General features: G+C 55.6%; 6 protein-coding genes across 6 annotated transcripts; 2 read left to right on the plus strand and 4 right to left on the minus strand.

Annotated features, from left to right (window-relative positions):
- Positions 1-184: 184 nt before the first annotated feature.
- Positions 185-6,345, plus strand: CAOG_04752 (hypothetical protein; the record flags this gene model as incomplete). Its single annotated transcript, XM_004347453.2, has 3 exons — positions 185-253; positions 347-6,010; positions 6,099-6,345. The coding sequence occupies 3 exons, from the start codon at positions 185-187 to the stop codon at positions 6,270-6,272; spliced, it is 5,907 nt and encodes a 1,968-aa protein (XP_004347503.2). The 3' UTR covers positions 6,273-6,345.
- On the minus strand, positions 6,290-8,408 carry CAOG_04753 (phosphatidylserine synthase 1). Its single transcript, XM_004347454.2, has 3 exons — positions 7,954-8,408; positions 7,546-7,750; positions 6,290-7,462 (listed from the first exon to the last, which is right to left on the minus strand). The coding sequence occupies exons 2-3, from the start codon at positions 7,699-7,701 to the stop codon at positions 6,422-6,424; spliced, it is 1,197 nt and encodes a 398-aa protein (XP_004347504.2). The 5' UTR covers positions 7,702-7,750; positions 7,954-8,408; the 3' UTR covers positions 6,290-6,421.
- Positions 8,409-8,982: 574 nt separating this feature from the next.
- Positions 8,983-11,260, plus strand: CAOG_04754 (poly(p)/ATP nad kinase). The gene is made up of 4 exons (XM_004347455.2): positions 8,983-9,661; positions 9,780-9,827; positions 9,959-10,471; positions 10,598-11,260. Exons 1-4 carry the CDS (start codon positions 9,042-9,044, stop codon positions 11,205-11,207), a joined length of 1,791 nt encoding a protein of 596 aa, XP_004347505.2. The 5' UTR covers positions 8,983-9,041; the 3' UTR covers positions 11,208-11,260.
- Positions 11,224-13,148, minus strand: CAOG_08817 (spermidine synthase). The gene is made up of 6 exons (XM_011272155.1): positions 12,937-13,148; positions 12,689-12,809; positions 12,404-12,496; positions 12,075-12,228; positions 11,889-11,972; positions 11,224-11,779 (listed from the first exon to the last, which is right to left on the minus strand). Exons 1-6 carry the CDS (start codon positions 13,071-13,073, stop codon positions 11,307-11,309), a joined length of 1,062 nt encoding a protein of 353 aa, XP_011270457.1. The 5' UTR covers positions 13,074-13,148; the 3' UTR covers positions 11,224-11,306.
- Positions 13,120-14,289, minus strand: CAOG_08818 (hypothetical protein). The gene is made up of 3 exons (XM_011272156.1): positions 14,150-14,289; positions 13,444-13,856; positions 13,120-13,324 (listed from the first exon to the last, which is right to left on the minus strand). Exons 1-3 carry the CDS (start codon positions 14,248-14,250, stop codon positions 13,266-13,268), a joined length of 573 nt encoding a protein of 190 aa, XP_011270458.1. The 5' UTR covers positions 14,251-14,289; the 3' UTR covers positions 13,120-13,265.
- A 44-nt stretch (positions 14,290-14,333) lies between these two features.
- On the minus strand, positions 14,334-20,183 carry CAOG_04757 (ephrin type-A receptor 4a). The gene is made up of 4 exons (XM_004347458.2): positions 20,145-20,183; positions 15,617-18,960; positions 15,002-15,524; positions 14,334-14,860 (listed from the first exon to the last, which is right to left on the minus strand). The coding sequence occupies exons 2-4, from the start codon at positions 18,946-18,948 to the stop codon at positions 14,507-14,509; spliced, it is 4,209 nt and encodes a 1,402-aa protein (XP_004347508.1). The 5' UTR covers positions 18,949-18,960; positions 20,145-20,183; the 3' UTR covers positions 14,334-14,506.
- Positions 20,184-20,850: the final 667 nt, after the last annotated feature.

The following is a 20,850-nucleotide window of genomic DNA, read 5'->3' on the forward strand; positions in this document are numbered from 1 at the left end:
ACGGTTGACCTGCTGCTGCTGTCTGAGATTTTGGGGATCGGTGCTCCAACAACATTCAAAGACCTCAAAGCTTCCCCCTCCCCCTCCCTTGCTTTGCTCCAGTGAGCTCAACTTCACTTTGATTTCTCAAAATATCTCAAATAGGAGCCAAAAATCGCCAGTATCTCAGTTTTTGTTTTCTTCTATGGCGGCGGTCGATTTGCCAGCCATCCGACGGCGTCTCTGCGCATTGGACGCGACCGATCGTCGACAGGTAACTCGACCCTTTAACATCGATCACGTTCGACTTGAATGTAGCTTGACTGGTACTTGGCTTGACTGGTGCTTGGTGCTTTTGCAATGGTAGGGCGTTGCGCGGTTGACCAAAGCGATCGCATCGCAGCGCGTGGCAGCGGAGGCCGCACTGCAGCTGCTGATCGAAGTCATCACCACTGGAACTGCTGCTACTGGTGCTGGTGCTGCTACTGGAGCTGGAGCAGGCGCAGGCGCAGGCGCACGAAGGCCGCAAACCCAGTCGTCGTCAGCTGAAGACAGCTCCGATCTGCTGCTGCTGCTGGAGCGCTTTGACGAGTCGTACCAGGCTGTGCATGCTGCCAATACAAGCCGCAATGCCGTTGCTGCGCTGGAGCAGCTGGTCTGGGACGCACAGCTCATCTCGCCGGCGACGGCTGTCAATGCCATTGGCGCAGCGCTCGTTTCAACGTCAAACCCTTCACGCATATTGCTGTGTGCGCTGACGGACATGCTCGCGAGGATGCTCGAGCACTTTGCACTTGCGTTGCATTTCTCGCCACGCGACGGCCAGCAAGCACCGTCACATCAGCAGCCGTTCGATCGGCTCGTGCACCGCCATCCGTACGTTATTCTGCTTGCCGCCCATCCATCGCTCTCGTTGGATGTCTTGATGGAGTGTGAGCGATTTACCTCGAGGGTGCCTCGGGACGCGCGATTGTCACAAGTCCAATACCGTGCCGTTGCAATGCACACACTCGAGCTTGTCACCGAGAACAGCCTGCAGCTGTTTGAGCATGACGCCCCGGCCTATGCGCGATTGTTGCTACGGCACTCGGCAACACTTGCTGCGTCTGTCGCGTTCTTGCTCAACCAACTCGAATCATTGCCGCTGCTTACCGCAGCCCACTTGTCGCTTCACCTCGAGGTGACTCGCGAGGTTGTATTTGCCCTGTCTGGTGCCGACTGCGCCTCAGATACGCCCTTCTATGCTCTGATGCTGTACACGTTGCGGCTCTGTTACGCTGCAAGTGAATTGTCGCATAATATCGCGATCGTTGTCAGCCTCACCCGCCAAATTTCTCTGCTCGCCAAGCTTGCTGCTACTACTACCTTGCCTCACGAGCAGAATTTGGCCGCTGCTGTTGCTGCCGCGGCTTGCTTTACGACTCTTCTGGTGAGTGAGCCCAGTGCTCAAGAAAATCTCACTTTTGTGGCGTTGCGCGCCATCCAATTCCTCACGAGGGAGGGTTCTGCCATCAATGCGTTTTCTGCGCGCCTGCTTCCGTTGATGGCCTGTTCGGTTGTCCCGCTTCTTTCCTCCTCCAGCCTTGTGTTGGCTCGACAAGCCGCGGATGTCATTCAGCAAACGTCCAGTGTCCACCCACAAGCACGACAGGCAACCTCCATTTCGCTGGAGTTGCCCCCAATTTTGGCCGCGCACTCTGTTGGACTGTTTCGCGAGCTGTTTTTGGTAGCACTGCAGCCCGAACGACTTGCCGCGCCTTTGGTGGACTATCATCTTCAGGCGCCTTCTTCCTCTTCTTCTTCTGCTGCTACCCCGCACGCACTGCAGCTGCTGCAGGCTGTGGCCCTCTTCTCGCAGTTCCAGTTTGCTCCGTCGACCGATGTGACGACCGCACTGCTGCGTATCATGTTGGCGAACGACGCCGCGCTCTGCCAGACGCATGGCCCGTTTGTGTTGTCCTCGTGTTTGTATGTGCTTGGGCATGCCGAGAAGTGGGCCGTTCCTCCTCCGGTTCAGCATTCTGTCATTTCACGCGTCCTACCTCAGATTGCCAAGTTTTCTCCCTCTTGCGCGCCAGCCATTGTTGGCTTTGTGGAAGGCCTGGAGGCTGCCAACCCCGCTCTGGCCATTCGCGTCCACGCGACTCTCTGCCAGGAAAACCCTCGATTGCTTCCGCACTTTGTCACAAAACTCTCGCGCCGTGCTCCTGCTGCGGCCCCAAATCCTTTTGGCGACGCGTCTGTCGACCTTGCCGTCGCATCATGCTTTGCCGAGATTGCACGTACGCACGCAGTTCAACACGGTGCGATGCTCATCCCGCCGACCAATGCGTTGTTGGCGAGCGCCGTTCGGCAGTTTGGCGGCGGGGCCACTCGGCAGCTGGCCGCGTCAACCGCTGCTCTCGGCATTGTTACGTTGTCGCGACTCTGTCTTGCAAGAGAAGTCGACATTCGCAGCGTCTGGCGTGCTTTGCGGCACGACTTGCTCAACTTGGCGACGCCTGCTATGGCCGCCGCGCTGCCCGAAACCGTTGCCTCTGCCGTGAGCGAGTTCCTTGGCAGTCTTCCCGAAATCTACACGCTGTCAGCGTTGACGACTGTTGTTCTTCCCGAGAGCACGGCAGTTTCTGCCTCCAGCACAATCAGTGTCACCTCGGCATCAACCGTCCCGAATATCATCAATCCGTTGGAATTGAAATCGTTTGTGTTTGACGCAATCCAGCACCTGTGGCCGATCGCGACAACACACAGCAGCCACCACGCACGTCAGGCGGCCTTCCGAGCATTGGCAACCTTTGATGTGCAACTTCTCGTCGAGTGTTTGCACTTCCACGTGCCTCCAGCGCCTCTTCCCTCCGCAGTGAAGGGTGCTGCTGCTGCTGCTGCTGCTGGTAGTAGCAATCCATCACACGACGACAGCAGCATCGAATCAACCGGCTCGGCGCAGTCATTAGAGCTCGATGGCCAAGTCCTCATGCAAATGTTGCAATTGACTGGCTCGGTCTCTGCCGCCGGTCCGCTCCTCGCCCGATTGTTGCGCGATAGCGCGGCTACACTGCCGCGCTCGGTCCAGTCCACCAAGGCCAAAAACGCCGATCTACACGACCGCAAGCTGGCCAGTACGTTTGAGCACATTCAAGCGGGATTTGGTTCAAACACCACCAGCCCGCAACTCAAGAGCGGATTTGCTGCCGCGCTTCTCTTTACTTGGGAAGCGCGCCTTCCAGCAACGTTAGCATCCTGTCCAGAGGGGTCTTCTGAACTATTGGCGCTGTCGTCTGCGCGAACGGTTGCCAACTTGTTGGCACTGACTGGAATTTCTCGAAACTTGGGCTCCACGCTGGCCACACTCCGCGAGCTTCTTGGCAGCGCAGTGTTGCCCGTTGAGGATCTTGCAACCAGACTCCAGCTTGTTCAGGGCTGGGGCGTGTTCATTTCCCGCGTTTTTGCCTTCTGCGTTGATGTGGCGACTGCCGTGGTTGGCGTGGCTCTGTCACCGATGCAGATTGGCACGCTCATTACCGAGTTGCTCTTCCAAACAGTGTGCGAAGTTGCATCCAAGTCGGCCATTCACGAGGCCAATGCCATGCTTTCCATTGCCTGGCTCGGATATGTGGGTGCTAAATCGACTCAGGATTTAACCACAACGAATGTGGCACTCGCGCTCGGCGTTCGCTTCTCAGCGGCAGGCGTCCCTGCGAGTGTGGTGGAGGGCACAGAGCGGTTTCTCCCCAACAGCTCTCGTTCAGGGGTCCAGACTTGGGGACGTCAGCAAGGCGGTCTCCTGCTTTCGTTTGCCGCCAGCATCGCAACCAGCGTGAGCTGGCTTGCAACCATGCAGTTTGGGGCCCTCGCAGATGGCGCCTCGCATGTAGCAATGTCGGCTTTGCAGCATCTCATCCAGGTTGCTGCTGCTGCTCCCGCCAAAGTGGTACACGCTCAACAGCACGCCGACGAATCTTCTGCCTGGACGCAGCTTGCAGCTGCCAGCAGTCTCTGGATTCTTACCACGGCCTTGACAAATCCCGTCTCTGTCGCCGCGCTCCCAACCGTCCTCGCGCCAAACGCGATCGCAGTATTGCTCGAGTCGGCTGCAACGACGCTCGAGCGAGTTTCCTCGTGCCTTTGCAACGAGGCACCAATCAACGGTACTCGTTCCGATGAAGCAGAGACGGCACGCCTGGCGTCCGTGCTGAGTCTGCACGCAAGTTCCACGATCTGCCTGCTGCTTGCTCGCCAGTATTCTGCTGATAGTCCAGCGCGCTCAAGCGCAAGCATCCAAAGCATTTGCCAAGCCGCTCGCTCATGGTTGGCGGTTTGGCAGCGAAAAGGCACCGCTTCCGAAGCATGGGCGCTGGCTCAGGAAAGCGACTATCTGCTGGTGTTAGTCCTGGCCGGAACTGTTCGCATGCTTGATGCTCCGACTGTCCCAGAGCTTGCAGAGTCGATCTCCGCTTGTTCTCGGGGCGTCTCCGAATTTTGCGCCCAAATGGCGCCGCTTGCAGTCTTGCATCCTTGGCTGGGGCTGGCGATTGGATGCTCGCCTCTCGAGGGCTCTGTGGCCACGCGCTTGAGGGTCCAACTTTCCGACGCGTTGGATCCAGCGCAGCCGGTACCAGCCAACACTTCCATTGTATCGTGCGTCGTTGGCCTAGCCACGCTCACGCGCGTTCATCCGCTTGCACCCAACTTTTTCCCTTCCTTGTGGGCAAAGGAACTGGCAGCTTCATCGTCCACGGCCCAGCTGGAACAAGCTCTGGAGTTGCTGCCCGCTTTACGTCGCCTTGCCGATTCCCACCCCGACTTGTCCTTGCGATTTGCTGCAATGGCTGCGCTCGGTGTCGTGGCTGCCACAATCCGACTCGGCTTTGGCCCTGTCTTCCATTCCGTCGTGCTGTCTCAAGCCCTCGCCGGAGTGTCAGACACTGCTCTGCCCACGGATTACGACTATCTGCCTGCTGCGAGTCTGCTGCGCAACGTCGTGCAGTGCATTGCGCAAGCAGGTAGTAACACGGCGGCGGCTGTGAAGGATTCGATCGCGTTGCTCGACGTTCTTGCCTCGGTGGACGCCGCCTTCCCACCGCTCGAGTGGACCAGCCTCGCGCGACACTTGGCTCAATCCGTGTTGACGTCTCCAGTCCCCGAAATTGTGGCCTTTGCGGCTCCCTTGGCCGGGACGCTACTGCGCGTTGGATCGTGCCAGGCGGCGTACTCGTCTGGCGGTTCTGCGCTTGCACTCTTTGTGTTTGACGAACTCATCCGTTACGTACCGACGGATGTGCTGCACGATTTTATTGAAAAGCAGTCCTTGCGTTTCTTTGAGGCGCTTTCTCCGTCTCTGCAAGCTCGCTGGTTGACTGGCGTTTCCATCTGGCTCTCGACGACCAAGTTCAACGATACGCAGCTTTTGACTTTGTTTGTCGACGTCACGCTGGGCGCTGCGCTGGATTCATCCAAGAGCCGCCCACAGAGCGTCATCGCGGCTGCCCGACAAGCTCTGAAAGCCGTTCTGGGCTGCGTCTCGGCCGACCGACTGTCTGTCAGCCACTCCTTACTGCGGGCGATCGGTTGCAGGCTGGCTGGCAATGTTGAGGAAGCGACGCGTACATTTACAGAGCTCGCCGTTCCCGAAATCGTCAGATTGGCGACACTTGCGTCCATTGCGGTTGCTGCTTCGGCGGCGACGGGCACCCCGGCCATTTTGGCCCAACTTGCTGAGCTGGTCGTGCTGGAGAGCAGCCAGGAGCATGGCCCATCGCTGGAGGAGACGGTCAATGTTCTCGGCCCGGCAATCAGCTGTCTTCCACTTGGCGCGCGTTTGGCCTGGATGCGCCAATTGCTGGCCGACATTACGATGCGATCAAAGCAAGCCGGTTTTGGAGCAACTTTACTGCGCCTTTTCAGTCTATTAACCCTCACCACCTCATCCTGTGTGCTACCAGCGCTTGGCGCACCAACTTTGGACGCGTTTCCTTCTTCATTGAGTTTTGCCTACCAGATTGGGCGAGTGTCGCGCGACGTGGTGATTTCTGTAAGATTCGTTGTCCGGTTGTTCGTTTTTTTTTCCCGTTGTTTCCGGTCTGCGAACTCACCGATTCAACAATGTTTTGTTGTTGTAGACTGTCGACAACCTTCATGTCACGTTGCAGCTGCTCCAACAACGCAATGACACCGAGTGTGTGCGGATTTGTCAGTTGCTTCGAGTTGCATTGCGCGAGATGGGTCATCTCCCTGCAATGCCACGACAGCGTTGGTTGATTACTGTTTCCCGTGCATCAGAGATGCTCCCTTGATATCTTTTTGGTGACTGTGCGTGAATAAGTAGTGCTTGTGTATTTTAGTCATGTGAGCATTCAATCCAATTAGCAACAGCACTTTTTTTTTTGAAGGTGAACCAAAAGCAGCACAAATCAAAGAACCGGAGATTCGACAGTTTTGCTGCTCAAGACTCGCTCAGCGTCTTGACACGAGGTCCTCGCTTCCGAACCTGGTCGCGGGCGTCGAGCACTGCACTGTCGAGCTGTGCCCGAGCTGGCAGGTTTGCAGGCGGGGTTGCAAGATGGCGACGGCCCAACGCGTGGTCGAGGCGACCGTCCGTCTCGGCGACGGCGATGGTGACCTTGTCACGGAGGGCGGCACCCTCAACGTCAGCCTCGTGGCGCGCAAACAGCTGCATGGCCGCCAAGCAGAAGCAGGTCGACAAGCACAACCACAGCAGGCCGCTCTTGATGGGCTCGGTGTCTGCGAACTGGCCCCTGCCAAACTTGATGCAGACAAACAGCTCGACGAAAATGACGGCGCCAGCAATCCAGCACTGTGTGCCAATGCGCTTGCAGTTGGAGTCGCAGGCGTAAATGTAGAGCTGGCGCAGAGCGGGAGTGCCAAAGACCGCCCAGAGGATCATGCGGTAGAGATTGATGGGGTGGCTCGAGCGAATGTGGAAGATGTGCTTGAGGAAGAAGGCATTGAGCTCGCTGATGCTAAAGAGGACAATCAGCATGGTGACGACGAGGAATCGCTTGACAGTGCCAAGCTCCCAGCGGACGACCGTCCAGCGGACGGGGGTGAACTGCAAAATGGCGCGGCGGAGCTTGCCCGAAACGGTGGGGATGGTCGAGATGGACTCCCAGTTGTATGTGCGCATCTCAAGGTAATTGGCAAGGCGCATGCCAATGTAGATGCCAAGGCCGTTGCAGACGAGCACGTCGAGAATGAGCGCGTCCCACCAGCACTCGGCAAAGTTGGGGAGCATGCCCATGAAAATGACCTCGGTAATCTCCCAGAGCACAGACATGACCCAGCACACAAAGACGTTTCGGAGCATCAGCGCCTTGACCACCCAGCCGATGAGGTGTGCAAAGACAAAGCGATCAAACTTGCTCGAGACCGTCTCCCACGAGACGCTGCAATCCTCGGCGTAGAACTCGCTCGCTGCGTTCAGTCCGTGGCCCAGTTTCTCGCCAATCAGTGCAGAGATGATTTTCTGCCGTCGTCGATTGAAAGGTGCACAGGCACAGATTAGAACGCAAAGCCAACCATACCGATCAAAACAACCAATGGCCATACCTCTGCATCGCTGCGCGTTTGAAGCAACAAGAACACCAGGAAGAGCAGGTAGACGACACTCAGGCCCATGACGAATCGCCAGACGGCCGGATGGGGACGCGTGAATGGTCCGTTCGGGAAGGCGACGAGCGAGATGACGAGAATGAAGAAGACCATTGCCAAGACGCCGTTCTTGACGTTTTCGACCGTCTCGCCGTCGGGGTTTCTGCCAAACGCAGCAACACACAAAAAAGTTGTCCAACAAAGTTGAACAAGGGTCAGAAAAAACATTCCCTCACCAGCTCAGAGACGAAATGTTTCAAAAACTCAGACAACGTGTCAACTGCCTCGAATAGACAACGTGTCAAACCCTGGCTTTCTCTCTCAATCAGAACTCAAACGCTCCGAGCTTGGTTTGAATGTCCTTACGCAGAGAACGCAACGTAGACGAGGGCAGCGATGGCGGAGAAGAGCAGCGTGATGGTGTGTGGCTTGTAGAAGAAGTCGAGGGTGACGTCCTCAACAAACTGCTCCGAGATGTCGCGGTAGGCAGCGAGGCGCCAGTCGCTCAGAGACGCGGGCGCGGGTGCAGGCGCGGACGGGGCGGCAGCAGCGGAAGTAGAGGCGGAAGTGGAGGAGGAGGAGGAGGAGGATGGCGATGATGAGCGGGAGTTGGATCCCGACGCCACGGATGCTGCTGATACTGAAGCAGATGATGATACTGAAGCAGATGATGATGAGGGATCGGCAGTGCGGCGGCGGGTGCTGCTGCGGCTGGGCGACGACGGCGTTTGTGCTGCATCCGCGCTGGCAGCAGCAGAATCAACAGAGTCGCTGCTGGATCGCGTTGCGCGGACCATTCTGGAGTGGAACGACGACGATGGATGGATGGAAGACTGGATTAAGACAAGCAAGGATGAAGACAAGAATTAACACAAGGTAATGCACTTACGATTATGAGGAAGGGGGTACTGTACAGTATGGAGGGTTGTATGTTCTGTAGGACGATGAGGCGCAAACTCACCCAGTTCCTCAACATCTCTCCCTCTCTCTCTCTCTCTGTCTCTGTCTCTCTCTCTGTCTCAGTCTGATACTACTCTTTGATCGCCAAGCTGTTCTCGCCAGTGTTCCAAAAAGGCTCAAACTCCCGAGTTCGTTCGTGTCAACAACCGACTCCAATCTCTCGTTTCCGTTTCTCTCTCTCAGCGTCTCTCAGCGGCTTCGTGACGATGCGGTCTGGCTCAATGTTCTCAAGTGTAGCACACACACACTCTTGATCTCTCTCTATTGAAAAAGCCCACTCTCCCTTCATCATCATCATTCAAATCACCATGGTCTCTGATTCTCAGAAGCCAAACCCTTCTCCCAGCGGTCGGAGTGCGGCTGCTAATGCTGCCACTGCGCGCACACTGTCGCCCGTCCGAGCAGCCCCAGCACGCCCAGTCACAGTCACAGTCACAACAGCAACACCCGCCTCGAGTGGTGGCAGTCCCACGGACGACAGCGCGGCGACGGCCATGCGTCCCCAGCGAACGAGCAGCCTGTCCAGTTCTGGCGGGCCAAGGACCCCCTCGGCAGCAGCAGCGACACCAACACCAACAACAACAACAGCAACCTCGTCGTTCTCACTACAGCCCTCATTCGGAGAGGCAGACAGCAGTGGCACGCGCAGTGCAAGCGGAAGCATCACCAGCGCGGACGTCTCGTTCGAGCAATTCGTCCAGCGCGACCGTGAAGCAGCCGCTGCCGCCGCCGCCGCTGCTGCCGCTGATGCTATTGCTGCTGATTTCGATGCATCCGCACTGTCGCCGCCGTCTGCCAGAGCCAGAGCCAGTGCCAGTGGTGGCAGCGGCTCAACCCGCACCTCCGCTTCTGCTGCTCCTGCTCCTGCTACTGCTATGAGCGGGTCTCCGACGTCCACTTTGACAGCGACCGAGGCAAGCTCAAGCCCAAGAGCAGCAGATGCCACCACCACCACCACCCCCACTGCGCATGACGCGCTGGCGTCCCCGTCGTTGTCGCCGTCGTCGTCGAGTGAGGATGCGGATCAATTGTCCAGCCTGCCGCTCACCCACCACTCCTCGGCCTCGTCATCGACAGTCGCGAGCGCCGGTGCATCTCCCAATCCACAGCCTCGGTAAAAACACAAACAAACAAACAAAAAAAGGATGCATTTTGTTTGTTTGTGAATCCTGAACATCTGGACATCTGGACTTTTGAACTTACGGTACGTTTTGCTGTGAAATCTCCCACAGGAACATTCGGCAAGAGCACCACATGATTGCCAAGTCCAAGTTCTTGCGGTAAGCTTAACACTTGCACTGCCCAGCTCAGCTCCCGTCCCCCCCCCCCAAAACCGTTTTGACACCTCAAAGGAGTGTATCACAAACTTGGTTTGCTCATTTTGCTGAAAAACACTCTCTTGAACTCGCAGCGAGCACGCCAAGGCCTTGCACTCGACTCCCCTGGAGTGGATTGCACCTCCAACCACCGTGTTTGTCATCAAAAAGTTCCGCGATCGCGCAGTCACGGAGCGGCTGAAGGAAATTACAACGTGGCTCGTGGCCGAGAAGCAACTGACCGTCTTTGTCGAGAGCTCGGTGCTGCAAGAGGATGCGCTCGTGAATGATGTCACATACGCCCACTCTATTCTCCCAAAGCTCCAAAATTTGGACGTCTCGACTATTGGCACGCTGGCAGACCAGATTGACTTTATCATCTGCCTGGGCGGCGACGGCACCATCCTATACGCCTCCTCGCTGTTCCAAGGGCGATGTCCACCCGTCATGTCCTTCCACATGGGCTCGCTAGGGTTTTTGATGCCGTTTGATGTGCGCAATTTCAAGGAGAGAATCGAGTGTGTGCTCCTGGGCAAATGTCTCGTCACCATGCGCATGCGTCTCGAGTGCGAAGTTATTCGAAGCAAGAACAACCAAAGAGCGAGCATGTGAGCGAAGATTGCTGCTTTTTGTGTGTTCCATTTATCTTTGTTGTTCGGTTTGGTGATGTCTCTCATTTTTTTGGTGATGTCTCTGGTCTCCACCTCTTGTTTTCTCTTTTCCGTGCCAACCAGGCTTCCGCACGTCTTTCATGCGCTCAACGAAATTGTCATCGACCGCGGGCCTTCGCCGTTTCTGGGTGACTTGCAGGTGTTTTGCGATGGAAAGCACATCACGTCTGTGCAAGGTGATGGTTTGATTGTCGCCACCCCGACAGGCAGCACCGCTTACTCTGTATCTGCTGGCGGGTCGATGGTTCATCCAAATGTGCCTGCAATGCTGTTGACACCGATTTGCCCACACACCTTGTCCTTCCGTCCCATCTTGGTGCCGGACACTGTGGAATTGCGGCTGCTCGTTTCTCTGACGAGCCGCAACTCGGCGTGGATTTCGCTGGACGGGCGCAACCCGCAAGAGCTCAAGCAGGGCGACGGTTTGCGCATTGTATCGTCGCCCTGGCCCGTCCCGACCATCAATCGAGTCGACCAGAGTACCGACTGGTTCCGCTCGTTGAGCCAGTGTCTGAACTGGAATGTGCGACAAAAGCAACTTCCTTTCAATGAAGAATCCAGGTACCGCCCTTCCGGGCTGCGACCCTATCCCTATCCCGGGTACGAGTCGGCGCCCAGTCTCGACGACGAGGAGGACAATCCTGAAAAGCGGCGGATTAGCGCATTCTTGTAGTGCACAAGTGTGGGGGTCGCAAATTTTTTTTAATGAATACAATGTTTCTACTCTAACAAGCTTTGCATTTTCCAGGCATCATCATCTGGGCTTTGTTTTTCATGACGCATCGGTGGATGCATCTGCTTCGACTTGTTCCGGTTTTTCGCTGGGCTGCTCACTCTCCTCATCCTCAGCATCCTCGTTGTCTCGGCGATTGGCAAGCTCTTCAGCACTTTCGCGCTCTCGAAGAAGCGTAACGTGGGATGTAGCAGCTTGGGAAGCAGCAACTGCCTCAGGCTCATTGTCCACAGCGTCGAGCGCTACCTGCGCAAACTGCGGGAGGGTAAACGAGCTGGTGTGGATGCGCTTGTTGTAGTATCGAAGCGGAAGCGATTTGAGCTGCGTGTCCGAGAACGAGCGCGTGGGTTGCTCCAGCTCTGTCAACGGATTGAGCGAGCAAATCATAAATCCGATCTGACCGCAAGGATAGGTCGGAATGCTCGTCCATGCATATCCTACGACAGGGAAGAGCTTTGAACAAAATCGCTTCATGTTGCAGATCAAGTCCAAGTGCAGCCAGATGCTTTCGGCTGGACCAGCAAAACGGAGCAAAAGATGAGCTTTTTTCTCTCTCTCTCTCCCCACCACAAGAGAATCGCGCTTCCAACAGAATGAGCAAGTAAACCACCAATCTCGTACCTTGAGTGCACACAATGCCGTTGGGTTTCAGGGCGTTGCGCATTGCCGCGTAAAAGGGTTGCTCGAACAAGGCGGATGCTGGACCTGTGCCGATTCCGTCGCAACACGTTAAACCAAGAGGTCGATCAATAATGTCGGTCCAGACACGCATTCTACGCATTTGCGCAAAAAAACCCCCGGCTTTACCAATCGGATCTGAAGAGTCGGTAATAATCACATCAAAGTTGCCGGCATGTTGCTTCATGTACTCGACGCCATCCCCGACATGGACAGTCACGCGCGGGTCATTGAATCCTACTGCGAGTGACGGCAGGTACTTTTTCGCGACTTCAATGACTTGCTGCTCGCGATTCATGCGAGGGTTCAAGCGAAATATCAAGCGTGAATGAGCAACGTTTGGACTACCAAACTCTCGCTGCGTCATTGGAAGCCCATTGCTTGCAGTTGCAAAACCATACAGAATTTGCAACAACACCTCCCATCCCCTTATTGATGGATTGCTTGCGCTTACTTACCGGGTCGATCTCGCAGAGCGTAATGTGCTCCACAGCCTGGTGCTTGATGACTTCACGAATGACGCCGCCATCGCCACCGCCGACAATCAGCACCTGTCCAGACAGTAACAGCGCGACTCTCAGAGATATACCTGACATAGGGGAAACCGGGCGATGGGGACTGCCGTCACAGTCCTCCTCACTCAGGCAACACGAGGACAGCTCGCCCACTCAACCCACTCAACCCACTCAACCCACCCCGCCAAAAGCACCAAACATCAGCACGCCGATCGCACTTGGACTTACGCTCTTGGGGTATGGGTGGATGCACAGCGGCAGGTGCGCAATCATCTCTTGGTACGCAAACTCGTCGCGCTCAGTCACTTGCACGGCGCCGTCCAGCACAAGCACATTGCCATACGATTCACTGGGTTGAACGGGGGGAGCAGCAAATGAATGAATTCGGCAAAATTATACAATTGAAAGTAAACGGCGTGTTTCGAGGAGTTTGTGTGTGACTTTGACAGCTCTCAGATTTATCACCGTTGTTCTACCTCTGGAACACGAGAATGTCCTGGAAGTCTGACTTGGCGTGGTGCAAAACCTGCTTGACTTTGAGTGCAAGTCCTTGTCCAGGCCACAGATCCGATTTCTCGGTAAACCAGCCATCTTGAATGGAGTCGTTGGTCATTGTGGCAAAACAAAAGAAGGAAAAAAATAAAGTGCTGAACAAAAAAGAAGACTGCCAACATGTATTGGACTTGTCACTGCAGATGCAACACGGCACGACCCCGGAAAAACAAATGCGAAGACGAACATCCATGACAGGGTTGCAGCAAGAGGCAACTCGTAGTACTTTGTAGTGGTGTCTCGCTTTGTATTCTCAGTTCTTGCGCGCAGTCGCCACTTGAGAGCCTGCCGCTGACAGCACCTTGTCACCCGCTGCAGTAAAAGATAACGATAAACGCATGCATAGCAAAAATGTTGTCACCACAAGTGAGCATCCATCCATCAGAAAATCGGGCCGTTCGTTCAAAAACAAGAGCGTTTCCCTCCTTTACCAAGATCGCTCGAAACCTTCTCAAAGTTGTTGAGCGAGCCCGAGCTGTGCTTGTTGAGGAACTCGACCTCTGCCGGCGAGAGCTGCTCGCCCAGGTTGCGCAGGGCAACGAGGATTTCGACCGACTGCTGCTGGAAGTCTGGCTCTGCGAGCTTGCCAAGCTTGACGTCGCGCTGGAGGTCTGTGAGGCGCTGCCTGAGCTGGCCCGGCTGCTTCTTGGCAAACAGGCGGATGACCTCGGGTGTCTTGAACGCGTTGCTGATGGCCGCCTGGATGGCCAGCTGCATCGACCCGAGCGAGTCCACCAGGCTCATGTCGCCGGCAATCATCTTCTTGAGCGACGCGTCAAACTCCTTCAGCTGGGCCACCGTCTCGTTCTTGGTCTCCTCGTACTCGGACGCGTCCAAGTCAGCCCTAACAGCAAAACAAACAAAAGCGGGCGGGGGGGGGGGAAGGGCAGGCAGGTCAGTCAGTTCTGCACGAGAGTGAGGTAATGCTCCATCTCGCTCTCTTCTATCTCTTCTATCTCTTCTAGCTCTCTATCTCTTTCAGTCTACATCGCTCATCCCCCAATCTATCTATTCCACCCACAATCCCACAAGCATGTTTCAGACTCGCTTTGAACGAGAAATACCGCCTTCAGCTCAAAAAGCTCTTCGATTCTGAGAAACTCTCAGACTCTGACAAAACAACCAAATATACTCAACTTGCACTCCTCGAGATCAGCCAGCTGCTGCATCAGTCGATCAAGCTGCTCTTCAACATTCTGTTTGAGTTTGGCAGTCTCTGTCTTGCCGCGTGAAGCCATCGCTGATTCGGATTTGGGGTTTTTTCGGTTTGCGAAAAATGACGACTGATGTTTCGCAGAAAAAGTGAACGGCAGAGAAAGGATGGTGGTGACACTGTACATTGCGCTCGAGCTTGGATGACTCACCCCAAAGCACAAACAGGAGGAAGCATGCAGCACAAAAAAAAAAAAAAGTACAAGCACAGATCAACCAGCAAAGTTGGAAAACTCAAAAAAGCAAAACGCACGATAAACAAGAATAACCGAAACAGCAACGTTAAGTCTCTGATGATGATGATGCCTGGGACACAACCGCACCAACGTCACGGGGTGGAGTATTGGCCGACGACACGACTCGCGCGAGGATGGGAACAATGTTGGTGAAGTGCGGTCGGTCTGATGGCTGCTGTTGCGCACAGTGCTGCATCAGCTTGTCAAAGACATCGGGGCAGACCGCAGGACGCTCCAGACGACCGCCCGAGCTCAAATACTCCAACACGGCGACCGCTTGAATGTGGGCGAATGGGGACGCACTCGCGTAGGTCAGCACCTCCCACATGACGATGCCGAATGACCACACATCGGATGCCTCGGTGAACTTGCGGAAGCCGAGGGCCTCTGGCGACATCCACTGCAAGGTGCAAAAAAGTTGGGTTGAAAAAAAAAAACCCCCAAGGTGAGTGACACAACCATCGACTATCAGATCGCTTCCCACAACAAAGAACAGCGGCAAAACACATGTTCAGCGACAAAAACAAGCTCAAAGACCTACCCGAGCAGGAAGCTTGCCGCGCGTTTGAACGACATAGTAATCCTTGTCCTCCGCCATCGAACGAGACAGACCAAAGTCGGAGACTTTGACAACAAGGTTGTGTCCGACCAAGCAATTGCGAGCCGCCAAATCACGATGAACAATGCGCTGGCTGGTGAGATAGGCCATACCGCTGGCAATCTGGGCGAGCGCGTGGGCCTGCTCGACCGCCGTCCAGACGACGCCAGCAGCCTCGCTCTTCTTCAAGAGGCTTTGCAGACTGCCGTACGGGAACAGCTCAAGCAGGAGCATGACTGGCTCTGTGTCGAAATGCGTACCAATCACACAGACGACGGCCGGGTGCTGGAACTGGCCCATCACGCGTGCTTCATCCAAAAAGTCGTCGCGTTGCTTTGGTGTGGCATGGTCGTGCAGCATCTTGGCAGCCAGCACGACTTTGCCATCGCTCGAAGGCGTTTCGACAGTCGTACCCTTCAGTGTTTTTTCCGGGAAGATGGCGCGTGGGAGGGAGACCGATACAACTCTGAGATTGGGGAGAGAACAGAGTGAGCACACATGCAGGTCACGAGCATCACCATCACCATCATCACCAACGCCACTCAGACACAAACATACCGGCCAAACTCGCCCATGCCGAGATCACCCAGCACCTGCACCGTCTCAGCAAACGACTTTTGGGCGTTCGAGTTGGGGTTGTCGTAGTCGGGCAATCGCGACGGAACAGCAAACGGCATGTGGTCTGCAACACCAGGCGCGCCATAAATGTACATGTCCTCGTTGTCATCTTCGGCGTCTGCGCTCGGCTTCTTGCCGGGCTCCTCGTAGATTTGCGAAGCCCGTCCGTTGGAGTTGTCGTAAAGTGCGCCGGCGAGAACAGGTGCGCGGCTTGCTGCTGCGGTGTGTGCTGGCTTGCCGTTGTCGTACATGTCTGGTTGTGCAGGCTTGCCGTTGTCGTACATGTCGGGTTGAGCCGCAACTGGAGCCGCTGAGGTCGCCTTCGACGTCGGCTCGACGTAAGCTTCTTCAGAAGGAGCACTCGGGCCATTGTCGTACAACATGCCATCGCTAGGCTTCGGAGCAGCAACGGCAGCATATTGCGCCGCTTCCGCATAAACCTCCGTCTGGTTCAGTTTGTCGTACGTGTTGTCTTGTGCGCCAGCTGCCGGCGAGTTGTCGTACAGTCCAGGAGAGGCTGCGGCTGAGCGTGGCTTTGGCTTCTGAGCAGGCTCGGCATAAATGTCGGAAGTGTCGGAAGCCAGCATTTCGTAATGGCTTGACTGGTCGTTGGCTGTGGATTCGCGTTTCTTGCCAATCGGATTGACCGTCATCGACACTGCCTCAGAGTCAGAGGCGCTGGGTGAGTTCTTGAGTTGCTGTCGCGCACGCCGGCGCCGAGGGAGAACGACGAGAAGCAGCAGGAGGAGGAGGATCAACAAACCACCAGCGGCACCACCAGCGGCACCGGCGATGGTACCGACAGCGCTACTCGATGACGGGCTACCGGCAAGAACGCACTGCGCGCCTTGGTAGGTCTGGCCAGAAGGACACGGGATGCACTGGTGGGCGTCGGAGGAGAGAATCAGAGGAGGAATGCATCCGCCGCACACAGAGTCGCTGGAGGTCGTGCAACTGAGAGTCGTGTTGCAATTCGACACAGGTGTGCAGGCTGCACAAACACGATCCTGTTGCGGGGCGCAAGCTTGCTGCTCAAACATGCCCAACCCGCACGATTGGCTGCAAGTGGTGCAAGAAGCCCCAGCATCAGGCGAGTAGGTGCCGTTCGCGCACTGCTGACACGTGGACGTAATACCATCGGTGCAGCGCACATCCAGACAGTCAATAATTCCACTGCATGGCGTGCACGCGGTGCTTCCACTGTTCATCCAAGTTCCTGGCTCGCAAGAAAAGCACTGCGAGGTGGATGGCGACGAACACGCCAGGTAGTTGGTCTCGCAGCCTGCAATCGGAGTGCACGTTTCGCACGTGTCAAAGGTGCCCTGGTTTTTGCGGTAGTATCCATTGAGACAGGTGGCGCAGCGAGATGACGTCGCGTCTCCGCAGGAGACAGTCGAGCCGCACTTGTCAATCTGCGTGCACAGCTGGCAAATGTCGGCAGGCCCCGTCGTGTTTTTCCACGTCCCGTACACGCACGTGGGGCACCGAGATGTGGTAGGCGAGTTGCAGGTGGGCGACACGCTGCCGTCACAATTTTCGATCGGCGTGCAGCCGAGGCACATGTCGGCCACACCGTCATTCAAGAAGGTACCAGGAACACACGTGACACATTGCGAGGTTGTAAAAGAATTGCACTGCAACCCCGACGTGCAACCAGCGATGGGAGTGCAGGATTCGCAAGTGTCAGATCGATTGGCCATGGTGCTCCTCCACATTTGAGCGGCGCAGGTGGTGCACACGGACGAGTTGTAGCTTGTGCAAGTGGGCGTCGACAGGCAGGCATTGATTGGGTCACAAACGCGACAGACATCAGCGGGACCAGACGTGTCTTTCCACGTCCCCGAATTGCACGTGGCGCACTTTGACGTGGACGCTGAGGCGCAAGTCGGAGCAACCGAGCAGCCCGGCACAGCGGGACAAGGCACGCATTGGTCGGGTGCAGTCGAATTTCCGGCCTGAAGGTAAAAGCCCGAGTTGCAGGTTGCGCATCGCGACGTAGAGGCAGAGTCGCAGGTCGTCGTTGTTCCGCAGTTGATCACGGCAGGGCAATTCAGACACTGGTCGTTGCTACCAGATGACGTCTTTCGGTATGTGCCCACAGCGCAAGTGGTGCACACGGCATTCGTACTCGTGGAGCAAGTGACGGGAACACCGCAATTCGCGATCGCGCATTGGCTGCAGGTGATATCAGACGTCGCAGAGCAAGTGGCGGTCATGTACTGGTTCGTGGGACAGCTCGCCGTGCATTGTGTACACGTGTCTGATGTAGACGATGTGCCAGTCGTTTTGTAATAGTTGGATTGGCACGCCGAGCAGGTCGACTTTGTGCCGGGAGCAGCGCATGTGGGAGCAGAGTTGCAGAAAGGAATGGCGGGACACTGCGGGCATGTCGCACCATTGGTCGATCGGTAGTAGCCTGAAACGCATGTGCTACACTGTTGATCGCTGTTTGTGTTGCAGGTAACAGAACCTGTTTGGCAGTTTGGAATGCTGGTGCAAGCTGGGCAGCTCGTGGCCGAAGCTTTGTAAAATCCGGTCTGGCACGTGGTGCAGGCTTGATTCGTCGACGTCGTGCAAGAAATGACTTGACAGTTTCCGATGGAATTGCAGTTCGTGCACACTCTGTCTGCGGTGGTTGTGCAGGACGACGACAGGTACTGTGTGGACGGACACGTACCACCGGAACAAGGAACGCACGCGGACATCGAGTTAAGGTCGTCGTCGTAAGTAGACCCGGACTGGCATGGCGTGCATGATAGATTGTCAGTGTAGGAGCCGGGATTGCACGTTGCGCATGAGGAGCCCGTCCAGTACTGAGTGCCCTGGCATTTAAAGGTCAGAGTGAACGATTGCCCGCTCACCGAGCCAGAGACCCCGCCGAGGACAAACTTGTAGGTCGTACCGGCACCAACCGACCAAGAGAGTGTTCCAGGAGCCGAGACGCCGTAGCTTTGGAAGAGCCCTCCATTGCAGTTTCCGCCTGAGCTGGCCAGGGCGAATCTCATGCCCGATCCGACCACCATCACCGAACCACTATAGCTGCTCGTGAAAGTCCAATAAAAAGGAGTGTTGTAAGTTGCTCCGCTAATGGTGAGTGTTCCAGACTGATAGTTGTTGTCGTTCGAGTTGGACCCGATGCCGGCGTTTTTCGCATTGTTGCAGCTCGAGTCGCTTTGAGAATCGTAAGCTTGAACAAGCCCCGACGACAAGAACAACAGCAAGCACGCCAGAAGTGTCGCCAACGAGACAGAGGCAGCGCCACGTTTGTGCATGGTCGACCGACGCTGTGTTTTCGCAAACAACGACAGGGTACGAAAGTGAGTTCCAGTCATCGATGTTGATTCAATTCAATGATAGAAAAAGTCTTGCAAACGAATGTCATGCCAATCCAATCCAATCGAACAACAGAACAAAAAGCAAAACCTTGTCGAAGAAGCGCAGCCCAGTGAAAATCTTCACACCCCTCAAAATGTCCAAAACGGACAAAATCCCAAGAGATGATCCTTTTCGCACCACAACAACGACCGCCACCGCCACATGGCACATGGACTGCCTGTGCTGCAAGTCAGTTCAGCATGGGCGTACCACGGTCTTACATGCCGTAATTTGTGCCGGTGCCGGTTGACTCATGCCAAAACATGCCAACTTGCCAAACAAAGCGACCCCAACGCCAAAAGAAGGCAAACAAGGAACATCCAACAAGCCCCTTTTTGAACATCGAATCCAATGCGAAAACAAACTTTGTTGTCGCTATCGACACTCTGCCTTCAACCACGACTTCCCCAGCGGATAAATGCCAGCACGGTGCAAGCAAATGCAACATGCAAGACAGGCACACAAGCAGACCGCTGTGCGCGAAAAAGCCGAAACAAGCGACGAGCAGCGAAATCCTATTTTTTTTCAAGTTTCTGCTTTGTAATCTGACTTCACACCAAAACAGCACGATGCGGATTCAAGGAATTGCAAGTGCAGAGATGACGACAAGTAACTCGTGTGAATTGTCAAAGAGAGAGAAAGTACGCGTGAGTGTGTGTGTGTGTGTGTGTGTGGTGACTGGGCAGAGAGAAGCGAGCGGTAAAAGCCACAAAAACGAATGTTGGGCAGAGGGTTTGGCCTCTGTTGTCGCTCTCTGGCTCACCCCCCGAACCCCCCCCCCACTTTCCGAGACGTCTCGTGCGCTCGTCCAGAGTCGAGGACCGCTGGATTTGCTGGTTGGGGGAAAGCGCAGAGCAGGACAGCAGCACAGAACTCAACCTGTGCGCGCTGTGGTAGGTCATTCCATTTGGATTTTTTTTGTGGGTTTTGTTTACGCGTTCTCCAAGCACACGTCGTTTGCTCGCAGCGCTCTGCACGCTTCCTGTGCGAGGGACCATGCTCGCTTTTCATGGCCAAGCAATCCTCTCAGCGGCTGCTCGGGGTGCGGCGTGGTGGAGAGACACAGCGACGACGAGCGACACAACGAATGTACCTCTGCAAAGCAAGTCTAAAAGTGAAAAAAAAAAAAAAAAGTGGAGAAATCGAAAAAAAGAAAAAAAAAAAAAGAATGGATCAAAGTCTGCGCAGAAAAATCAACTTTCGATGGTGTTAAAGTCGAACACAGGAAGGAGCCTAGGAAGCAAGAGACACGAACAAGCATGGAGCAGACGTATTTGGAACCAAAGAACGCAGCAATGGAGGGGACGGCGAAAATCCGTTGCAATTGTAGCAATTGTAAAAACTTGCACCCCAAAGTTGGAAAAAGGGTTGCTCCCTCTCGCACCGCTCAACCGCAAACCAGCCTCGATGCAAACATGAGGGGGCTGGAGTGCAAGTACGAGAGTCGAGGCGACACACACACACATAACAGTAGTAGTAAGTAACGGAACGGGGGGGGGAGGCGCTCGCGTTTCCCAGAACCGAACGGCACTAATCCGCATTCACTCGATTTGGAACGCCACAGCGTCCCACGGGAGCCCTTAATAAAGGACTCCCCCCCCCCTCCTGCCTTCGCCCGCGCTTCCTCGGTAAATTAAAGACACGGGGTGCGGATTTGCCACCCCGCATCAAGGGCAACTCAGAGTCTGGAGCCATCCGGATTGTGGCACTGCATTCAAGAAAGGTGTAAAAACATTCGCTCGGGTGACTTGGAACGGCTGGGACGAGTTCCAACGCTTGAGTGAGAGAGCAAGAGCAAG

Source organism: Capsaspora owczarzaki (assembly GCF_000151315.2).
Source record: "Capsaspora owczarzaki ATCC 30864 unplaced genomic scaffold supercont2.7, whole genome shotgun sequence".
In the NCBI taxonomy this organism is placed as follows: Eukaryota; class Filasterea; order Ministeriida; family Capsasporidae; genus Capsaspora; species Capsaspora owczarzaki.